This window comes from Pholcus phalangioides, unplaced genomic scaffold (genome assembly GCF_987345545.1).
Source record: "Pholcus phalangioides strain wild (caught in Gottingen) unplaced genomic scaffold, Ppha-v1.0 ptg000039l_1, whole genome shotgun sequence".
Taxonomy (NCBI): domain Eukaryota; kingdom Metazoa; phylum Arthropoda; class Arachnida; order Araneae; family Pholcidae; genus Pholcus; species Pholcus phalangioides.
In genome coordinates, this window is record NW_028301625.1 from 12,508,265 (window position 1) to 12,527,412 (window position 19,148).

General features: G+C 32.8%; 1 protein-coding gene across 1 annotated transcript in view; it reads left to right on the plus strand.

Annotated features, from left to right (window-relative positions):
• Positions 1-18,249, plus strand: part of LOC149065596 (organic solute transporter subunit alpha) — a 42,803-nt gene extending 24,554 nt beyond the window's left edge. Inside the window, exons 5-9 of the mRNA XM_089253791.1 lie at positions 100-258; positions 4,234-4,345; positions 9,341-9,593; positions 14,732-14,844; positions 17,067-18,249. Of these exons, the coding sequence (XP_089109917.1) occupies positions 100-258; positions 4,234-4,345; positions 9,341-9,593; positions 14,732-14,844; positions 17,067-17,078 (649 nt within the window). The 3' untranslated portion in view covers positions 17,079-18,249. The remainder of the gene's footprint in view (positions 1-99; positions 259-4,233; positions 4,346-9,340; positions 9,594-14,731; positions 14,845-17,066) is intronic.
• The last annotated feature ends 899 nt before the right edge of the window (positions 18,250-19,148 follow it).

A 19,148-nucleotide genomic window follows, 5' to 3' on the forward strand; every position in this document is an offset into this window, starting at 1 on the left:
GTTATTTGGCTGCTGAACTCTGTTCTTATTCAAATTACAAATCAGAAGGAAATTAATCCTTTAATGTAATTTTTTATTGTGTTCTATTAATCATTATAGATGTCTGCCAGCACCTTTGGTATTGTTCTTCTGGGTTGTGGTTGGCTATGCAAGTAAAGAAAATGAACTGCTGGAACAGCTAGAAGATAAACTTATACCACTTCGTGGGCCACCTTGTTGCTGTGTATGCTGCTGTTGTCCAAAACTCGCTTTCTCTAAGTAAGATATTTATTTCCCTTTTAATTACAGATTTTTGGCAATAAATTTTGGTTTGCAAATTTGAGCTACAAATGCAAGTGAACTTCCCCTTCAAATAGTCTTGTTACAGTGAACAACAGACACAACACTCATACACATTCATATGCATGGCATGCCAATTTAGGAAATTGATGACAACACATAGCACTACAAACACAGGATGTTACAATTACACAATTCTTTCAATTCTTGGATAAAATAGGAGTAAACTGCTTCAATATATATGGTGATTGACCAGAGTTTGGACACAGTTTGAAATGAAAAAAAGAAGACAATAAATGATGTATTACTGAGTACCAGCAAAAATGTCTTCTAGACTGGTATCTTTAATTGCATGTAAGAATGGGGGGGGGGGGCACAGATTAGTGTATTTGATTCTGCTTTTGTTATTGACCTACGCCTTTAGTTTATCTCTTTTGTGTCATAAACCCACCCAGTCACCTTTTGTTATTTTCAATTGAAAGAAAGGAAAAAGCAGTTACTGAGAGAAATAATTTTTTCCCAACACTCACCGTATGGTTGCTGAAGAATGAAAATTTTTATATGCAATCCTCCTGAATAAGCTAGGACTGTGATTTCCAAAGTTTTTAGATCAAGATATTTTTTTCGGTGAAATGTTTTTTTGCATCAATTTTTGCCTGGCACTTATCTGATTTGTTTACACTGAAATGCAACTTAATTATGAAGGTTCCTCGGCAGTGGTCCATGACCCAGTGCCTGAGGGTGCTGAAGTATATGGAAATGACCAACAAAATGCTATGCAACTGTTGGCCCATAGAAGTTGGCCGTTACCATATGCGAAACTTCCAATGCTACTCATTCGCTTAAGTAAATGTGGGAGTATTGCAATCTGTTACCATAACAAAACATAATTTATTTGTCCCTGATTATTAAATTAAAATAAGATTATACAACTTCAGGTTCACATTTAGTTACAAATTTTACAGTAGTTAAAAGAAAATATAAAAGAGGAAAAAAAATCTGAATAGTCACAGTGTAGAGCTGTTATTTTTAATCAGATGAAGAAAACTGGGACAGGGAGGAGAGCAGTAGCTTAAAGCTAAAAGCAGGTGTGGCTAACCCCATCAGTAGAGGGGTTGCCTGAAAGATGGCTCTTTTTTGTAAGACATTGTCTTTCTGACTGCTTGCGAGAGATCATGTGATCGCGGTTTCCATGAAAGCCCTTGTTCAATCCCCACCTGGTTTTCTGTGATTTTTAAGATGTGCATACCAATTGGCCTCCTTTTCAGACAAGTCTCTTCGCATGGAGCAACTTAACTTGCACCATTATTCCACACATAAGAATATTCATTAATGCCAGTTTCTCTCTAGATAAAGCACTAGAACACATAATATGAAATATTCTGCTTACGTGAATGTAATATCAACCTCCTCCATAGCAAAATTCTGACCCAGCCTTTGGAGATAAAATTATACTAAATAACCTCATGGTGATAGACCAGAGTTGTGTGTGATGAAGTAGCCATGGATATCATATTTCTTGTTAGAATACATGGTTATAGTGACTTGAGATATATCAATATGAGTCAATATTATTTAGGCTTTTTTTTTTTGTGGCAACCACTCCAAAATTCATCTTGCTACATATAACTGCTGGCTGGTCTTCTAGATTCATTCATGTTTGCCATTCATCTTCAATGGACAATTAATTATTCTCCTCACGGGTATAGGTTGGGGCTGCCTGCTGGTTCAAAGGGCATCACATGGACTTTTCTGTTTAGTATTTGCCTCCTAGAAGCCCAGACCCAAATCTTATTGATAATAAACTACACGGCCTCAAGCCCACACTTGACCATTGGCGTTCGAGCTGACGGACCAACTGAAAAGAGGAAGTTCTGCTTGCCCGGTTACGCATAGGACACAGTCGCCTCACACAATCATATCTTTTACTATGAGAGAGTGAACCGCAGTGCCCTCATTGTCAAAGACCATTGCTCATGCTTTTACTTGTTCACATCATCATCATCATTTTACGACCACTTTTGGTAATAGTCATCTTTCACTTCGCAACATTTTGAAAGAGTACACACATGATCCACAGCACTAGTGACCCTTCCTAAATTATGAACTTCTGCAACTGATGTTTGACACTACCACACATTTCCTGCACACTAGTTTAATCAAGTCATGATCAAGACAGAGTTAATCTCACTCATTACTTGATTGGTATTCTGAATGCAGTGACACTTCAGTGTGCCTGACACAGGGATTCTACATCCTGAAGCCAAGCTCATAGGCTGAGATTTTTGGTTGGCCCCAGATTAAAGTTTTTGTAGGATCCTTAAAGAGTATATTTATAATGTATATAAACAAAATAAGTTACATCCCGGGCCTCTGATCAAGAGCCCAAGCTTCCTTCCTATGTTGGGCCTATATGACAGACAGGTAAATGTTTAGAATTTTGGATCTATAGACACATGCTTTACTTCATTTAAAATTTTTCATTCCCTACATTAATTTCACAAAATATGTTTTGTATTCACGCTGTGCTTCAACCACACAAATATCTTAAGGGTGCATGTATGTAGATGATGCTATTAAATCACTTCGCAGGCATTTGAATTTGACAATATGAAGACCAAATTATCTTTATCAGAGGCTGATCTATACTTTCAATAAGATTTCACATATTGATAGAGGTTTTTAAAAAGAATTTCAAGATAGTCTGACAGCAAAGTTGTGCTGCTGACCAATGGATATAGACCCTTTATTTATGATACCAAACTTACCTACTGCATCAATAATTACAGACACATTGTTCATGGCAGCCCAAAATTATCTATTTCAAAACATTATTTTTAGGCACAGTTGAAAGCCACTGGGCTAGGACAAGCAGTTCTTCTTTGTGAAGGAAGTGGTTAAACAGGGTGAATGTGTACACTGGCCAAATTTTAAGAAGTAATAAGTCATACCAAAACAAACATGCTTCATCATAGAATATACAATGTTCATCATAGAATATACAATGTTCATCATAGAATATACAATGTTCATCATAGAATATACAATGTTCATCATAGAATATACAATGTTCATCATAGAATATACAATGTTCATCATAGAATATACAATGTTCATCATAGAATATACAATGTTCATCATAGAATATACAATGTTCATCATAGAATATACAATGTTCATCATAGAATATACAATGTTCATCATAGAATATACAATGTTCATCATAGAATATACAATGTTCATCATAGAATATACTTATAGGTTCACAACTACTACTACTTCACCAAACACCAACTCTGGCCATATCGCTATATTGCAATTGAACTGAAACATGAAGGTATTACGGAGTACTTTGGCACTAATACAGTACTTGAAAATTATTATTTTTGACATCTTTTTACTCATAGAGATCATCTTTTACTCTTCAATATACACACTGCTCATGCTTGGACAATAACTAAGCCGTACTCGCTATAGCCTATGGTTATCAGCAATGATTCTCTGTTAATATTTAGAGCAGTGGTTCTGAAATTTATGTCTCCAGTGATTCTCTTGTCCTAGTGAACATGCATCTACGACTTCCCTGATTTTTCATTAGAAGAATCGTTTCATGGTGTTGAATAGGCACACATTAAAAAGGACAGCTCACCGCGGTGCCCGTGACAATTGTTGGTGGCACCCTCAAGGAGCTGCAGCATACACTGTTTTAGAGGGTCCTCCAATGACTTAACAAATTAGTTACATTTCCTTGGACTAAACTAAAAACAATTTGAAGAGATAAATTTAGTTTTGTATGTTCATAAGAGAAGATCTCTACTGTTATATGAAAAAACAATGATTTGAATTGAAAATCAAGAGTTCATCAATTCATGCCTTCCATTGTATAGTATTTGAATGTTTACAATATCTACATTCTTTGCCAATTTTTTAATGTATCATTTAATTTCTTTATAGGCAGCGCTTCAAATTTGTAAAAGCATCTATTTATCAGTTTTTCCTGACACCAGTAGCATTGTTCATAATTGCATCTGTATGTTCTCATGCGGGTGTGTACAAAGAATTGAAGGTGAATATTGCTCCAATCCTTTTACTTACGATCTATAAATTACAAGATTTATAGATTTTTATCTATAAATCTTGATGTGTGCAGGGTGATTCTAAATTCATGGAGCAAACTTTAAAACGTTAAAAAAGACATCTAAACAAGCATTTCTGGTCATAGAATGTGCTTTCGAATTGCAATAGCAAAGGCAGTACAGGGTTTTTAATGAGTGCACCATGGCAGTTAACAAAAAGGAAATATATTTTTTCCAACGTATTTGCTGCGATTTGTGCTATCACTCATTCAAGGGTGCAGGAGGTTGTAGTGTTGTAGGCTTCCTCATGGTGCAAACTAGGTAATGCAAAATCGATTACAAGTCATTATACCGCTTGTCACAGCAAGGATCAAGAGAGGGACAATGGGGGTGATCACTGATCCCAAACGCTGAATAATATGGAAAAAAATTTGCTGTGTCCCATATTTTATGGAGCAATCAAGCAAACCTACACAATAAATCACCTCCCAAACATTTCTCTGAATCCGTGCCTGGCTTGTCATTGTTTGGTGGAGCATGACCTTGATGTGTGTGGTCCATGCACGAATAAAGACCAAACTTTTGTTTTTAAAAAAAAGTTCGCTTTTTATTGATGCATATGCACCTTCAGATTGAATTGGAGTTTGGTTTTCATTCGCATGAGGATCATCAAGACTATGTTGTGCCAAACAATGATACATGGCATAATGTCTTGTAGTAAATTTTACATTACCCAGGTTGCACCATGAGGAGGCCTACCACATTACAACCCCCTGCTCCCTTGAGTGGTTGAAAGTGCATGTATGTTGGAAAATATTATATTTTCTTTTGGTGAAATATGCTGTACACTCCCTAAAAACACCTTTTACTGTGTTTGCTATTGTGATTTGACTACACATTCTATGATCAAAAATGCTTGTTTTTACGTGTCTTATATTACCTCTTGAAGTTTGTCCCATGAATTTAGAATCGCCCTGTAATTTAAGTTCCAGTGATAAGTCTTGGATATTAGAATCTACCTAATTTACACAGGAATGAAGGAAAGGTGATGAGTTGATTTGATTGTTCTCAAGCATTCTCCATCCTTCTATCTGTTTTAATTATGAATTTGTCAAACAACTTCTTTCTTATTATTTTTAATTGAAAAGAAGGGCAAAATACTGAGATAAATAAAACAAAAAATTTCCAACCTCAATTTGCAGTTCTAAAAGTATGTAGATGTTTATGTGTGGTTTTTTCAAATAGCTCAGTATGAGTTAACTTATTCTTATAAGGGAAAGGGTTTGTGGCTTTCTGTGATTATAATTTCCAAGTATTGTTTACATTTTTATGCTAATGAAATAAAGGTGTAACAGAGCATCTCTTAGGGGTGTGTGTGACAGGTGCAGTCACAACAGGCTCACTTTGAAGGACCCCCCCCCCATTCACTCCTAGTAATAGGAAGAGGAAGAATTGATAAATTAATAAAATATAATTTTCATTTTGTAATAATAAAATAATGCTTTACTTAAACCATGAGAATGATCATCATTATCTATATATATATAATTTATTTTCTGTCTGAGTGTGTTCTCTATACAAATCTACAATTTATATATCAAACGAGACCAGACTTGAATGATAGGCAACTTTAAAAGTTTGTCAGAGCTGGGCAAAAACTGTCGGGCAACAGTGGTTTGTCAGCCTCAACAATGACTTGTCACTTCTTTGATGCTGCCAAGTATATGAAGAAAACACAGGTGCTGCCTGGGTTGTATTTCTTTCAATTTTTAAATTCTAAATAATATAAAAAATGGTGAACTATTCATCCTGCACAATGACTCTATGATTATTTTCGCACCATACCCCCATATCTGGTAAGGGTAGATTTTCTTCTGGAATACAATCAGATCTTCATAAAATGAACTTTATAGAAACATGGTTTTTACTCACTATGTTTTTACTATCTATAGCATGTGTTATCCAAATTGTGAAAAAAGATCATTATTTTGACTATAGAAATGAAAAACGAGTGTTAAAATATTAATAATAAGCAAAACAGTGAAAATTCATTATAAGTGGAACCTTCACTTCTGCATATATTTGTATTACCATGGATGATGGCTGCATATTGTATGTGGATGAAGAGAAGAAAGAATGAAATTATCCACTCACACACATATAACACCAGTTTATCAGTTTCTTTCTCTATGTTTTGAAACTTACACATAGCAAATAAATATTACAGAATAGAGTACAAATTAGAAGAAAAAAATTTCTGTACTCATAGGGTTACATAAGTGTCCTAATGTCCATGTAAAGCAGGGATATCTTCAATCTTTCTCGAGCCATGAGAACTGCATATGCCAATAATCAAACAAAGAGCACCCCTAATGGCAACATAACATAATTGCAACATTGACATAAGTATGCCTAAAATCGTCAAAATTGTAATTTTTTAATGAAGTTTTCATAGGGTGTTTAATCAAAGCATTGATCAAGTGCCCACAAGCACGAAATCAGACATGATCACTGAGTACTCTGTGATTCGAGGAGCACCATGGTGTTTGCGAGCAACACGTTGAAGATAGCTGATGTTAAGCTGTTTTTCCTTCAAAAACTTTGTAGCAATGCAAAGGTTAAAGAGAATTTTTCATTTATCAAGACCTTCTGTGGCTTGTTATACCATCTCCTTTCTGCAACAAAACTATTAGATTATTTCATGGTTGCATGGCTAGAAATGTTTTTTGCTAGGCTTATCCGATTTGTTGAATCGGGTTATGGCAATAATATCGTTAAGAATGACATCATAATAAACTATGATGATGATGTTCAGGAATGAAAGCAAGTGAAAAAACGCTCAGTTAACCCTTGTCTGCATGGTCATGGTGAATTGCTGGCCACATATTATCTGCATATGGAAGTTTGATTTGAAAATTTATATTTTTTGTTGTTTCTCAATAAAGTTTTTATGGATGTCCATATTTAGAATTGAAATTTTTTTTATGTGTCCCAGATGAAACAATGTGGATAATGCATAGGTATAAATACTTAGTACCAAAAAAATAGAAGTGCTGAGTATGACATATATATACTGATAATCATTTTACTGTTGCAAGATGCACCAGCTTCTTATCCTTTGAGGTTATGCATTTTAAATCACTTGGTACTTTTCAGAGGCCCTTCAAAACTATAACCTCATTTCAATCATTTATGAATACCAAATGTTTATATATGAAAATTTTTTTATATCTTCCTTCTGTGCACACCCCCCCCCCCCCACACACACACACACACTACACACACACCAACCTTCCCACTTTTTGCTGTCATCATGTGAATTTGACTTGCTTAATTCACCAAAATTAGTTTCACATTAGCCATGGCTTTAAAAAATGTTTGACCCTGTTTACACTGGAATGGGGGAAGCGATAAATTTAACTTTTGCCCCCCCCCCACCCACCCACCCCAGCAGAGTAATTATCTAAGGTGCCCCACTAAACTGGTAATATTAGCATTTCCAAATTTGCTTACACTCAAGGCAGAAGTCAAGTAGTCAAGTATGACTATCAAATTGTATAGTCTATGCTACTTAACTAGCCTATGTTAATTAACTTGGAATGGAAGTATACTTGGTAAGCTAATATATATTACATGGAAGAAAATTATCAGTGCTTATGTAGTATATTATGCACCTGCCAAGATTTCACTGAGATAGTGGTTAGATTCCCTGCTGAGCCCTGTGAATTTTCCACTTTGTGAATTAAAATATCTCTGCATACAAGGGGGCATCAAAGGTGGAGTCGATTGATTTAATGCATATGTGTATATATAAATCAACATCATTGTGCCCCCAGATATAATGACCATGTCCCCCAGACTATCTAGTCTATCTTCACCTATGCACCTCTGTTAACAGAAATAAGGTTGAACATAGTAATTTTGGATTGATATGTTAGCAATCATCAACTTTATGCAGATTGAATATCTCCTAAGAGTGAAACCAGTCCCCATCTCAACTGGTATAAATTCTGAGAAGACAAAAATTAGAACAGTTGCTTTTAATAGTTATGGTACAAACACTAAACAGTAATTGTTCTTTTTATGAGAACAGATTACATTGACAATATGGTCAGTAATGAAATGAAAGTGATTAAATTACAGCAGGTAAAGCATCTGTTATATCTGTTTATCCATGAAAACAAAATTGTTAGAAACAACTGGAAACAGATTCAAACAAAGTTTATTTCAAAACAATTTTTTTTTCACTTAAGCATGACACTTTTAAAAAAAACATGCACATCAGCAGAAAAAAATTTGTTTAATGTATATGCCACACCTTTCCAGGAAACGAAGTCAAACCTTCGCATAATTACTATTTTTTTGTGTGTGTTCTATAAACAAATGTTTGTGGGAAAATGGTAGCTAAATGTTTAACTGTTTCTAAGTAGTTGAAATTCTATTTAATCAGTTGTGTGTGATGTCTGAATGTTATACGATAATTTCTCAGTCTATTCCTTGGAAGATTGTGATTTAAAAAAAAAAAATTGACATAAGCTCCTCAAGCCACCAAAATTGTGTTTCACAAATTAAATTGTGTCACAAAACCTGAGTTCAGTGATGGATAGACCAAGAAATATGGTAATTGCTTTTATATTATGGCCTGGTTATCATTCACCCTCTTCTCATCCTACTCGTGGCTGTTAGGCTTAAAGACAAATTGATTGGTTAACCATATGTCTTGTTACAATGGTGTATGAGTGTATAGTAATTATATATATATTGTTTATTGCATACCTCATATGGACTCTATTATGTATAAAACTTTTTTTTTGTAATATAGATAATTTGATCAATTCTGGTGGTGTTTAATATTTTTTTTCTGGAGATGTTTCTGATTATTTTTTCATCACCTGGTTTGTACTTTTGGTCATATAGCTATATCTTAATGATGCAGAATAAAACAGTTTTATTACATCTAATATAGTTCCAACCTGTATTTATAGTTTTCACCAGATAATGCAGCACCTTATCTGATGGTATTGAATTTTGCATCTTTTTTCATTGGAGTATACGGATTGGTGATCTTTATGAAAACCACATCAAAACTTTTATCTGGTTTCCACATACAGGGAAAGTTTCTATCTTTACAGCTTCAGTTCATTCTGATTCGCTTCCATTTTTTCACATTTGATACACTGGGAAGACTAGGCTTCTTTCCCTGCCATCCGCCTGTATCTTCACTAGTTACCGCGTTATGTAAGTATTTATTTTTTGAAACACAAATTCTTCCTAGCATTGAATATAATAATAAAATAACGTGTTGCATTATTTTTATTTATTTTTTTGCTTTAAAAGTTAAAACCACGTGTTTCTTACAATTGTTATTCTAGAAATTATTAGAATTCAGCATTAAATAGGGTTTTATATGAACACAACAGTCGCAAAAACTAATACATTATAGGCCTATATTTATATAAAATTGAAATATTTTATAATTTATTCAATGTTATGTCATTGAAATTAGAAGTTATTTCTTTCCATGAAATACTTATAGAATCTTTAGTCAAATATTAACAAAAAAATAATTTTTTTACCATGTTTGATATGATAATTACCATAATACAGCTACAAACAGGCATAATAAAGACAAATGTGTTAAAAAATAGGCCATGCAAATACAAAAAAAATTAAAAAAAATTTAATTAATTAAAAAAACAATTTTTTTTCACACTTACACAGTTTGTAAATATTTGGGATTGAGAAAAATTATAAAACACAAATACACCAGTTTAATAACTTCTTTGAATAAAAGTGTTTTTATAGAAAAAAGTGAGTTTTTCTTTTAAGTTTTTTTCCCTTTCATGCATGATCAATTAAATTTCCAACTAATTGTGAGGATCTTTGCTCATTCCAATCTCCTCCTGGCAGTCAGACTCTGATTTCATGAATTAGATGGGACCAACATTTTTATTCATTAAATTAAAGAAAAAAAAATTGGATCTAGTCTATTAAATTGAGACTACCACCAATGGACAGCGCCTTTATTTCCAACCCATCTCGTTAATGGCAGTAAATTGCAATATAGTGATATGGCCAGAGTTGGTGTTTGGTGAAGTAGTCAATATTAAAGAAATATATGTGCAGGGGCTTAAGAAAATCTGTCAAATACAGAAAATTCTTTAAATTCTGGCTTGACTGTCTATATATCATGAAAGGGATGGGTACATTCCTCTTCAGGGTTTAAGCTACGGTCGTATTTTTCGCAAAATGCGAAAGAAAATCGTAGAATGCAAAAGAAAAAGAAGTAGTAGCCACTTTCGCAAAAATGCGTACAGGTGGTATGAAACTAGACCAGACCATGGGCGGAGATACAGGGGGGGGGGCGTGAAATCAAAGGTGAAGTTGACTGATCTAATGCATATATGCATATATGAATTGACATCATCATCATCATCTTGCCCCCCCCCCCAGAAATAATGACCGTGCCCCCCCACCCCCAGACTTCCAAGTCTATCTACACCTAACATCCAACCATCAATCATTACATTAGCATTGCAGCATTTTGCTAAAACTTTTCCCCCCATTTTCACTTTTTTGCGAAAGGAATTTTTTTATCCAGCTTAAACCCTGTTCCTCTTTCTGATGTGACTAATAATTTTTGTACCTACAAAATTTTTAAGAATTTCATTTAGTTTCATGGAAGAGAAATGTTTTTTTTTTTTTTTTTTAAAAATAAAAGTATTTCTCTTACATAAGCTATTTTTAGAGTTGGGCAAATCAGGGTGTGAGTGGTGACTATGGGTACTGTTAAACAAAGCTTTATTGCACAGTAGAACCTTTCTAATTCAAACTAAATGAGACTCAGACTTGTTTGGATTATGAGGGTTTATTTTTTAAACATTTAATTATACTGGGTATCCAAACAAGGTAGATGGGACATATAGACCAAATAATTGTGATCAAACAATAGGCTCAAACAAACTATCTTAAACAACTATTAAATTACGATTTGGCCGTGATCAAGTTTATCATTTGGGAAAAAACGTATCAAACATTAATAAAAGAAAACTCATTAGCTACTCAAAATGAAATTACAGTGAAACCTCGCTACAACAATACTCAATATAATTATAAATCCCTCTACAATAGAGTTCTTTAACTCATGGCCCACCAAGACACTGAATAGCAAAAAATTAAATCTGCATTCCACTATATGAAAATATGATCGTAATTCTCATTTTGGACACATTCTTTCTAATTGTACGAACAATTGATATATCTACAGAGAAATCCAATCCTGATCAGTTTCTATTTTAAATTATTAAGAGAATAATATATTAAAATTTTCTGAATTTCATCAGAAAATTTATCAATAGTGGTCCTGGGGTAAAACCTTTGAATAAATTTGTTGAAGAATTTGATATTTCAAGGTGAAAGTTGAAAATTGGTTTTTTTTTCAACGTCAGACTGATACTCCTCAGTATTATTGCACAAAACTCAGAGTGAGAGAGCTCCAAATTTGTCATTAATTAATAATTATTTATTAATTTTTTGATAATTTTAATTTATCTTTTTTTATTTTTTGCAAAATTTAAATTTTACCATAACTCATTGCATAGTCACCAGGAGGAGGGGGGACGCTACCCAACTCCTGTGATTAACCTCTCATTAAATGTGGCCTGCATGACTTCACAGAAATACCAATCTTTGATGTGGCCCTCTCTGATGTAAAATGTTGAAGACCCCTTACTGTATAATGATATTTTTTTCAAGTTTTGTTTGGAAATTATTAAACTGCTGCCTCTCAATATAACTTAATGATAATCCCTCTACAATGATATTTTTTCTTGGTCCGCAGAGCATTGTTATATCAAAGTTTCACTGTATAATGCAAATCCAAAAAAAAAAAAGAAAGAAAGCCACTTGAAATTAAATAATTCACCCACAAGCCTCTGCCCTTAAGATCATCTCACAAGAGGAAAACTCGCTTTATATTTTAAACTTAATTTTGAAAAAATTCGGGCTTGTCTGGCTGAAAATAGCTAGACCTCCATGTTAATGGACCAACTGTTAAGATACAAGCTTTGCATTAAACAACAGTTGAAAAGAGATGGAGCCCAGTGCCAATTTTTCTTCCTCAAAAATACATTACATGTTTTGGATTGGGCAAACAAAAACATGCATGAGCATGGCCATCTTAATGAAAGGGTGTGTGAAGGGGTCCCTTGGGTTGAGGGACCCATATTGAAATTTAATTGCAATTAACATCAATTGCAGCAAGCTTGTAGAGGCTCCAGTGGCCTATGTTATCTAAGATGTCTCTGCACACGTATGTAGGGTTGGTTCTTGCTCACATTATTTTTTATGCACCTTATATGGGCAGTTCGGATTAAAGAATAGGCCTACATATGATCAGTAATCACGTATGAGTAGTATCACAATCACAGAAATCATCTATTGTACGAGTACAATAAATCAAAATAATTAGGCAAATACATATATATGTGACATGAACTGGGGCACAATGACTGTGTAGCAAAAAGTGGTAAGCTTCTACACTTAATAAAAGTATGGATAGGTACAAAACAAGCAAGAGAGAAAAATATTTATGAAATATATACTGAATTACTGCGTAATACTGGCTATTTGAGTTTCACATAAAGAAAATTTTAATTAAAAAAAAAATTATTTTATGAATAAGCTCAGAGGCTTTGTGTGTTTTGTTTGTGAAGGGCATGATCATAGTTATTATATACTTCATGCAATTTATTTCCACCCTGAAAAGTAAAGATTTTATAAGGGATTAATCTATATATTATATACAGGGTGATTCAGAAAAGATGGTAAAAACTTTAAGAGGTGGTAGTACACACCAATACAAACAATTGTTATCGAAGAATGCATGGTCTAACGAAACGCAAACAATAATGATGATGGTATGATATGGGATAATGGTGCCCTGTAGCACGTTTGCATTTCATTTTAGACCAAGCATTCTGTGATGAAAATTGTTTGTTTTTGTGTGTACTACCATCTCTTAAAGTTTTTCTCATTTTTTTAATCACCCTGTATAATAAAAATTCTTATAAAAATGTCTTCATTTTATGTGTGGAAATAATATAAACACAGTAGGAATACATTAATTATGCAGGGCTCCCACTTGTTCTACTTGGTAAAATGTCTTACTTTCCTACAAAATTCGTGTAATTGATTTTAATTGAAGAAGGAGTCATCGATATATTGCCAAATAATATGTATTTTTAGAGCATGCAGAGAGAGAAAGAGAGACATAAACAATATTTACGATGCTCAGCAAAGAGCTAGAAATGAAAGTTCATTTGTCAAAAATGATTACACTGGCATTGAGTAGTAAAATGTAAGAATCACTTAAAAAAAAATAAATGGACAACAGGCCCGTCATTTGGGGGTGGAGTCAGGGGGCTGTTGCCCCTCCCCGGCTTTAGAAAATACACTAGAAATGGGATATGTATACACACATACATTCAGTACATGTTCTTTGTCCCCTCCCCCAGCAAAAGTTGAAATGACGGCCCCGAGAGAGAGAGAGATGAACGATAATGCAGTAAAACATATGGTTCACCTTTACTTATTTACATTGGACCCTGTAATTTATGCATTTTGCACTGTTTTTGAAAGGGGTCTCGAAAGAGCATCATTCCTAAAAAACTTACATGTCTTCATAATTTGCTGTGCATTAAGGAAGCGAGTTGACAGACTGGGCTTTGGAAGACTCCTTGAAAAAAGCATGTAATATAATGTGAGGAGAGACAGAAAAAAAAATTTATCTATGGTTGCAAACCACACTGTTGTATACTGTTTTGGCCAAAAATTATTTTTTTTACTAAGTCATTTCTTTCATTTTGCTTTAGCTCAAGTCAATCTTATAGGATACTAAAATGGTGCTATGAAAATTTTTTAATTTTTTAAAATATTTTTTTTAAATTATGCTATACAAATACAACGCCACAACAGGCAAATTGCCCAACGAGGTGGATGACTATGATTATGTTGTCTAAGGGTACCCTCCCCGTCCTATTTTTTAGTCCTACATTTTCTTACTTTTTCTAATTTTTTGAGTAGGAGCCCTGATTATGTCATCAATTGAGACATTTAAATGTACAGAAATACATGAAAGAAATATGAGTGAAACATTTATGAGATGAAAACTGCTGAGAATTTTATACATATTTAATAAAATAAACATGAATTTTTAATAGCATTCGGATTGATATTCAAGTTTTTTGCAATTACCTGCTCTTTCATCCTGATCCTTGCTTTAACTTGAGACAGCAAATAAAGTTGTTAATTGATAAACTGAATAAATTTGCAATTTGAATTTCTTTGCAAATCATTCCTCTTTTTAATTTTTGTAGATATTAGAAGTGCCTTGTTGCTGGGAGAAGGCTTCATACTTTCAGTTATTGGACGGTTTTTCTTTCTTCATGAACCACCAATACATTTTACAACACAGCGAACGTCTCATCCAGTTTGTTAATTTGTATAATGATTATTTTTCTTTTACAATTGATTTTCAATCTAGGAATTTTGATATTAGTTGAAATTGCTTATCAAATGAATATCTTAACTTTAAAACATTTTACATAACATTCCATTGATGTTTCATCCAAAATAAAAATGATAAAAGGTATAAATTATGTTATTAAACATTTCTACCTTACATGTACAACCAACTGCTCAAATCAAAATATGTATGGTAGAAAGAAACATGTTTTTGATGAGTGGGACTTTTCAACAATTATCTTATTTTTATGATGATAATCCATAAATTTCTTGATAGATCTATGTTCTGCATATAATCATTAATATGATATATTTAGTTTCATGGGATAAGTTTTTTTTAAATTTCATGATAAAGCAACATTTCAAAATATATTTTATTATTTCCTTTTTATATTTTAAATTCTGTATGCCAGAGGTAAAGGGCACCATGTCACAAAAGAGGAATTTTACATGAGAGCAGTTTAAAGATTTTGTGTGTGTGTGTGTGTATCTTTCTATACAGCTTGCTTGTTTTATAGTGAATATCACTGTTATTTATTGCAATGAAATAGGACTCAGTGTCCTATACCTCTGTGTAGTGTAACAAAAGTACAGCTAATTAATAGTGTTATCTCAATATTAACAAAAAAATGATGGGCATAGTGTACTTCACCTCCAGCATACAGAATTATCTCATGCAGTTATAATTTTGAGGTTTTGTTCAATACTCTTGACTATGCAAGACAATGAAATATTAGTTCTTTGAAACAGTTTCCACATGTTCTGTATTTATATATCAAATTTTTATAAATTGTTTATTCAAATGAATGCATCTAATCTAAATATCTAAAGATAGAAAGCTTTTCCACTAGTTTTCAATCCATAGTTCAAAGTTCTAAAAACAATATAATGTTTATTAGAAATTTATCATGAGCATATTTATTAAATGAGTTGATCTTTAAGCTTGTTGTTTTTCATGTACTTGAAATTAATTATATTTTTACTGAGGAAGCTAACTTTTAATGTATGGTTGTTATATAAAACTTTTTATATTGTGGTGAGTGGTATGGAGGTGCATGAAAATCTTCTTCAAACAGTTGGTCCTAGTCTAAGTATCTCCTATGTGCATAAAATGACAATCATACAAGCTTAGGATGAATTAAAACTTCTCACAGGGATTTGTGTCAAACTTAACCCCAGGGGTTAGCTCGAGGCAAAATCTTCACCATTCAAAGATATATTTATGGCACCTATATATGATGTATAAGCTGCACCAGTGAAACAAACTGAAAACTCAAAGATATAATATTACTCACAATGTTACCCCAAAAATTAGTTTTGTTTGGCAAAATACAATAAAACCACAGTCAGAAGATTATGGTCAAAACTTTTTTTTCTAAACTTCTCTGCCATTATTTTTTTTCTCTAAACCTTGATTTGTTACCATTTGGCAAATATTTGTGCCATGTGCAGCTACACAGCCATCCCCCTACTCAACCTTTTTGTGTGTGAGATTTTATGCAATAGTATAGTTTTCCTTTTAAATATTCTGCACAGGGAGCAACAAGGACAACAACAAAATTTGTGCATTTATGCATACAAGCAATACCCTGCTGATTTGCACAGCACTTTTCAAACACATAACACACCTCCAAATGATCATTTTTATGCTAGGTACACAGCAATTTCTTGCATGCACCAATTCATTAGAAATTCCTCAGAAGAATGTTTACTAGGTGCAACTGTGGTTTAGTAGTACAGTATAATTTAGCTGTGTCATTCAGATGATCATGTTTTTTTCTTGTATATTTCTTCTTCAGAAAAAAAAATTATAAACCAAAATAATAAAAAAAACCACCCCACTTTTTAATTATTTTATGTTTCTATTACTAAAAACTTTTTTGCTCTTCAATCAGCATTTAGTTTAGTTTTATGGAAAGATTTTTATCTTATTCTTTTTCTTTTTTTTTTCATGCACTATATTCTGAATGAAGCTTTTCAAGAGGACCTCTCTTCCACTTTCAGACTACTTTTCTTTTGACAACCTTGACTCTCCTTTCAAATTTCCCCCTTCCATTTGGTCTTTCTTATCTTTTTATTCAGAAATATGTTCATTAAACATTTTTAAAATTGTCCCTGCTATATATAATATATACTATTGCTGCATAACATAAAATTAACAAAATTATATTTATCTGTTTCTCTTAGAACTTGTCATAAGACGCCAACTTATTTCCTACCAAGAAAAAAAAACCAGAACTGAATAGTATGCAGATGGCAGAAAAGTTAGATAGAAAAGACGAACAAGGTAGCAGGCTTGACCTTTCTTGGCCATAAAAAAAGCAATTCAAGAATTAAACAAAACCACTAATCAGAAGTGATATTTCATTGATGATTTTTACTGCTAATTTACAATTTATTGAAATACTTTTACTAAACATCCAGATCAGCGGTTTTCAACCTTTTCTGATTCACAGAGCCTTTTTCTATTTGCTATGACGGAGCCCCGTTTGACTCGAGGAGCCTTTTTTAGTATATAATTTATATGCCGGAAACCTTTAGGCCTGTTCTTCTATTTATCAAATTTATTGATTTATTTTATTTTCCTGGAACAGCTACGAAGCCTCTGGGAAGTGCACATGGAGCCCCGGTTGAGAACCGCTGATACAAAAGATACAGAGCTAAAATATAACGTAATTTAATTAGTTACCAAATATACAATTGTGCTTCGTAAAAAGTTTTAATCTGTGTCATATGTTTTAGACAAAGCATTACTTGAAAATGGGTTTTATAAAAATTTTTGAATTGGTGCATTCTTGTTTGTTTAGTTTTCCCTTTACCAAAGAGCTTCATGTTGGATGAGATGGATTTACCTCTTGATTTATGATGAAAGTATATTAATTTCTTTAGTGTATCAAAGCTCCGGTTGAAAGTAGGAATATGTAGGTGATCCTTTTTTCAAATCATCTATATAGTTTTCCTTAGAATATGTGCAACTTTTATAGAGGATATAAACTTCACCTTTCATGATTGTTTCATTGTGCATGAAAAATCTGGCAATTGCCAATGAGTTTGAACCCTAAGAAAAGAGAAAAACCATTAGATTCATTCTCTTAAAATTATTGATACCTCAAGACTGGTTGTGATTTGTATAACATATTCGAGTGATGAAGTCTCTGTATTTCTCAATTATAAGGAATTCCGCTATGAAGAAATTGTTTTCAATATAAATTATTTATAGAATTGGGTGTGTTCTGAAGAATTCTATAATATATCCTCCACTCTTTTAAGACTATACTATGCTTATATGATGAAGAGTGGAGAAATTAATCATTGGATCCAATTCTATTAAAACTATTTTATAATAAGACAGGTTAGCATTTTGAAATTTAAAAAAAAAGAGAAAAATAATTTTAAGACATAGAGCATATTAAGAAGATGGTTATGTATAAGTTTATTCATTGTTATATAAGTCAATTATTTGCATTTGATTTTTTTTTTAACGAAAAACATTTTTAAGATTTCATATCTTTTGTTCAGGAAATTATTAGTGTTACAATAATTTTCAATCATGTTTGAAAAGTTGGTTTTCTTTTTACAATTAGAAACACTATGTGTTCAAAGTACATATTTACCCAACAAATTTGTGTAACGCGACATTCATATTCTTTTGTGTTAGCTATATTGGAAATTACGTGAAGAAATACAACTTTATGCACGGCGCATGCCGTTCATGTCAAAAAAATTGAAGGCCCAGTTACGAAAGGACATGAACGTCACCTCATATAAGTTGATTGGTTAAAATCTGAGTGCAGTGTTTACTCATAAGGCATTTGAATCAGAGTTGATTGGGTTAAGTAGAATGCTAATAATCTGAATGCTGATGATAAAAAAAAAAATTTTAATCGCCCAGATTATGTTCTAGATACATATAATTTTTACTTGGGATTTTCTCTCCCCAAAATAACTTTATAAGGTAAGCAAATGATCTACATGGTCAATATCATAGTTCTGAAGCTATTGGATGACTGCCTTGTGGCTAAAAACAGAGGTGGTATTCAGCTCAAAAAATGAAGGGGAAAAAAAAAACGAACGAAATAAAAATTTTGAAAATATCTGAAACCTTATTTTAACACCCCTGGGCAAAAAATGCTTACATTTCTTTGTTAACACATCCCAAGCAAAGAACTGAAATCTCAGTTCAACCTTGTCTGACTTGAATTTAAAACTCTTTTTTTTCATTGCAGGAAGTGATTTTGAAAATGGGGAAAAATGATATTTTTGAATATC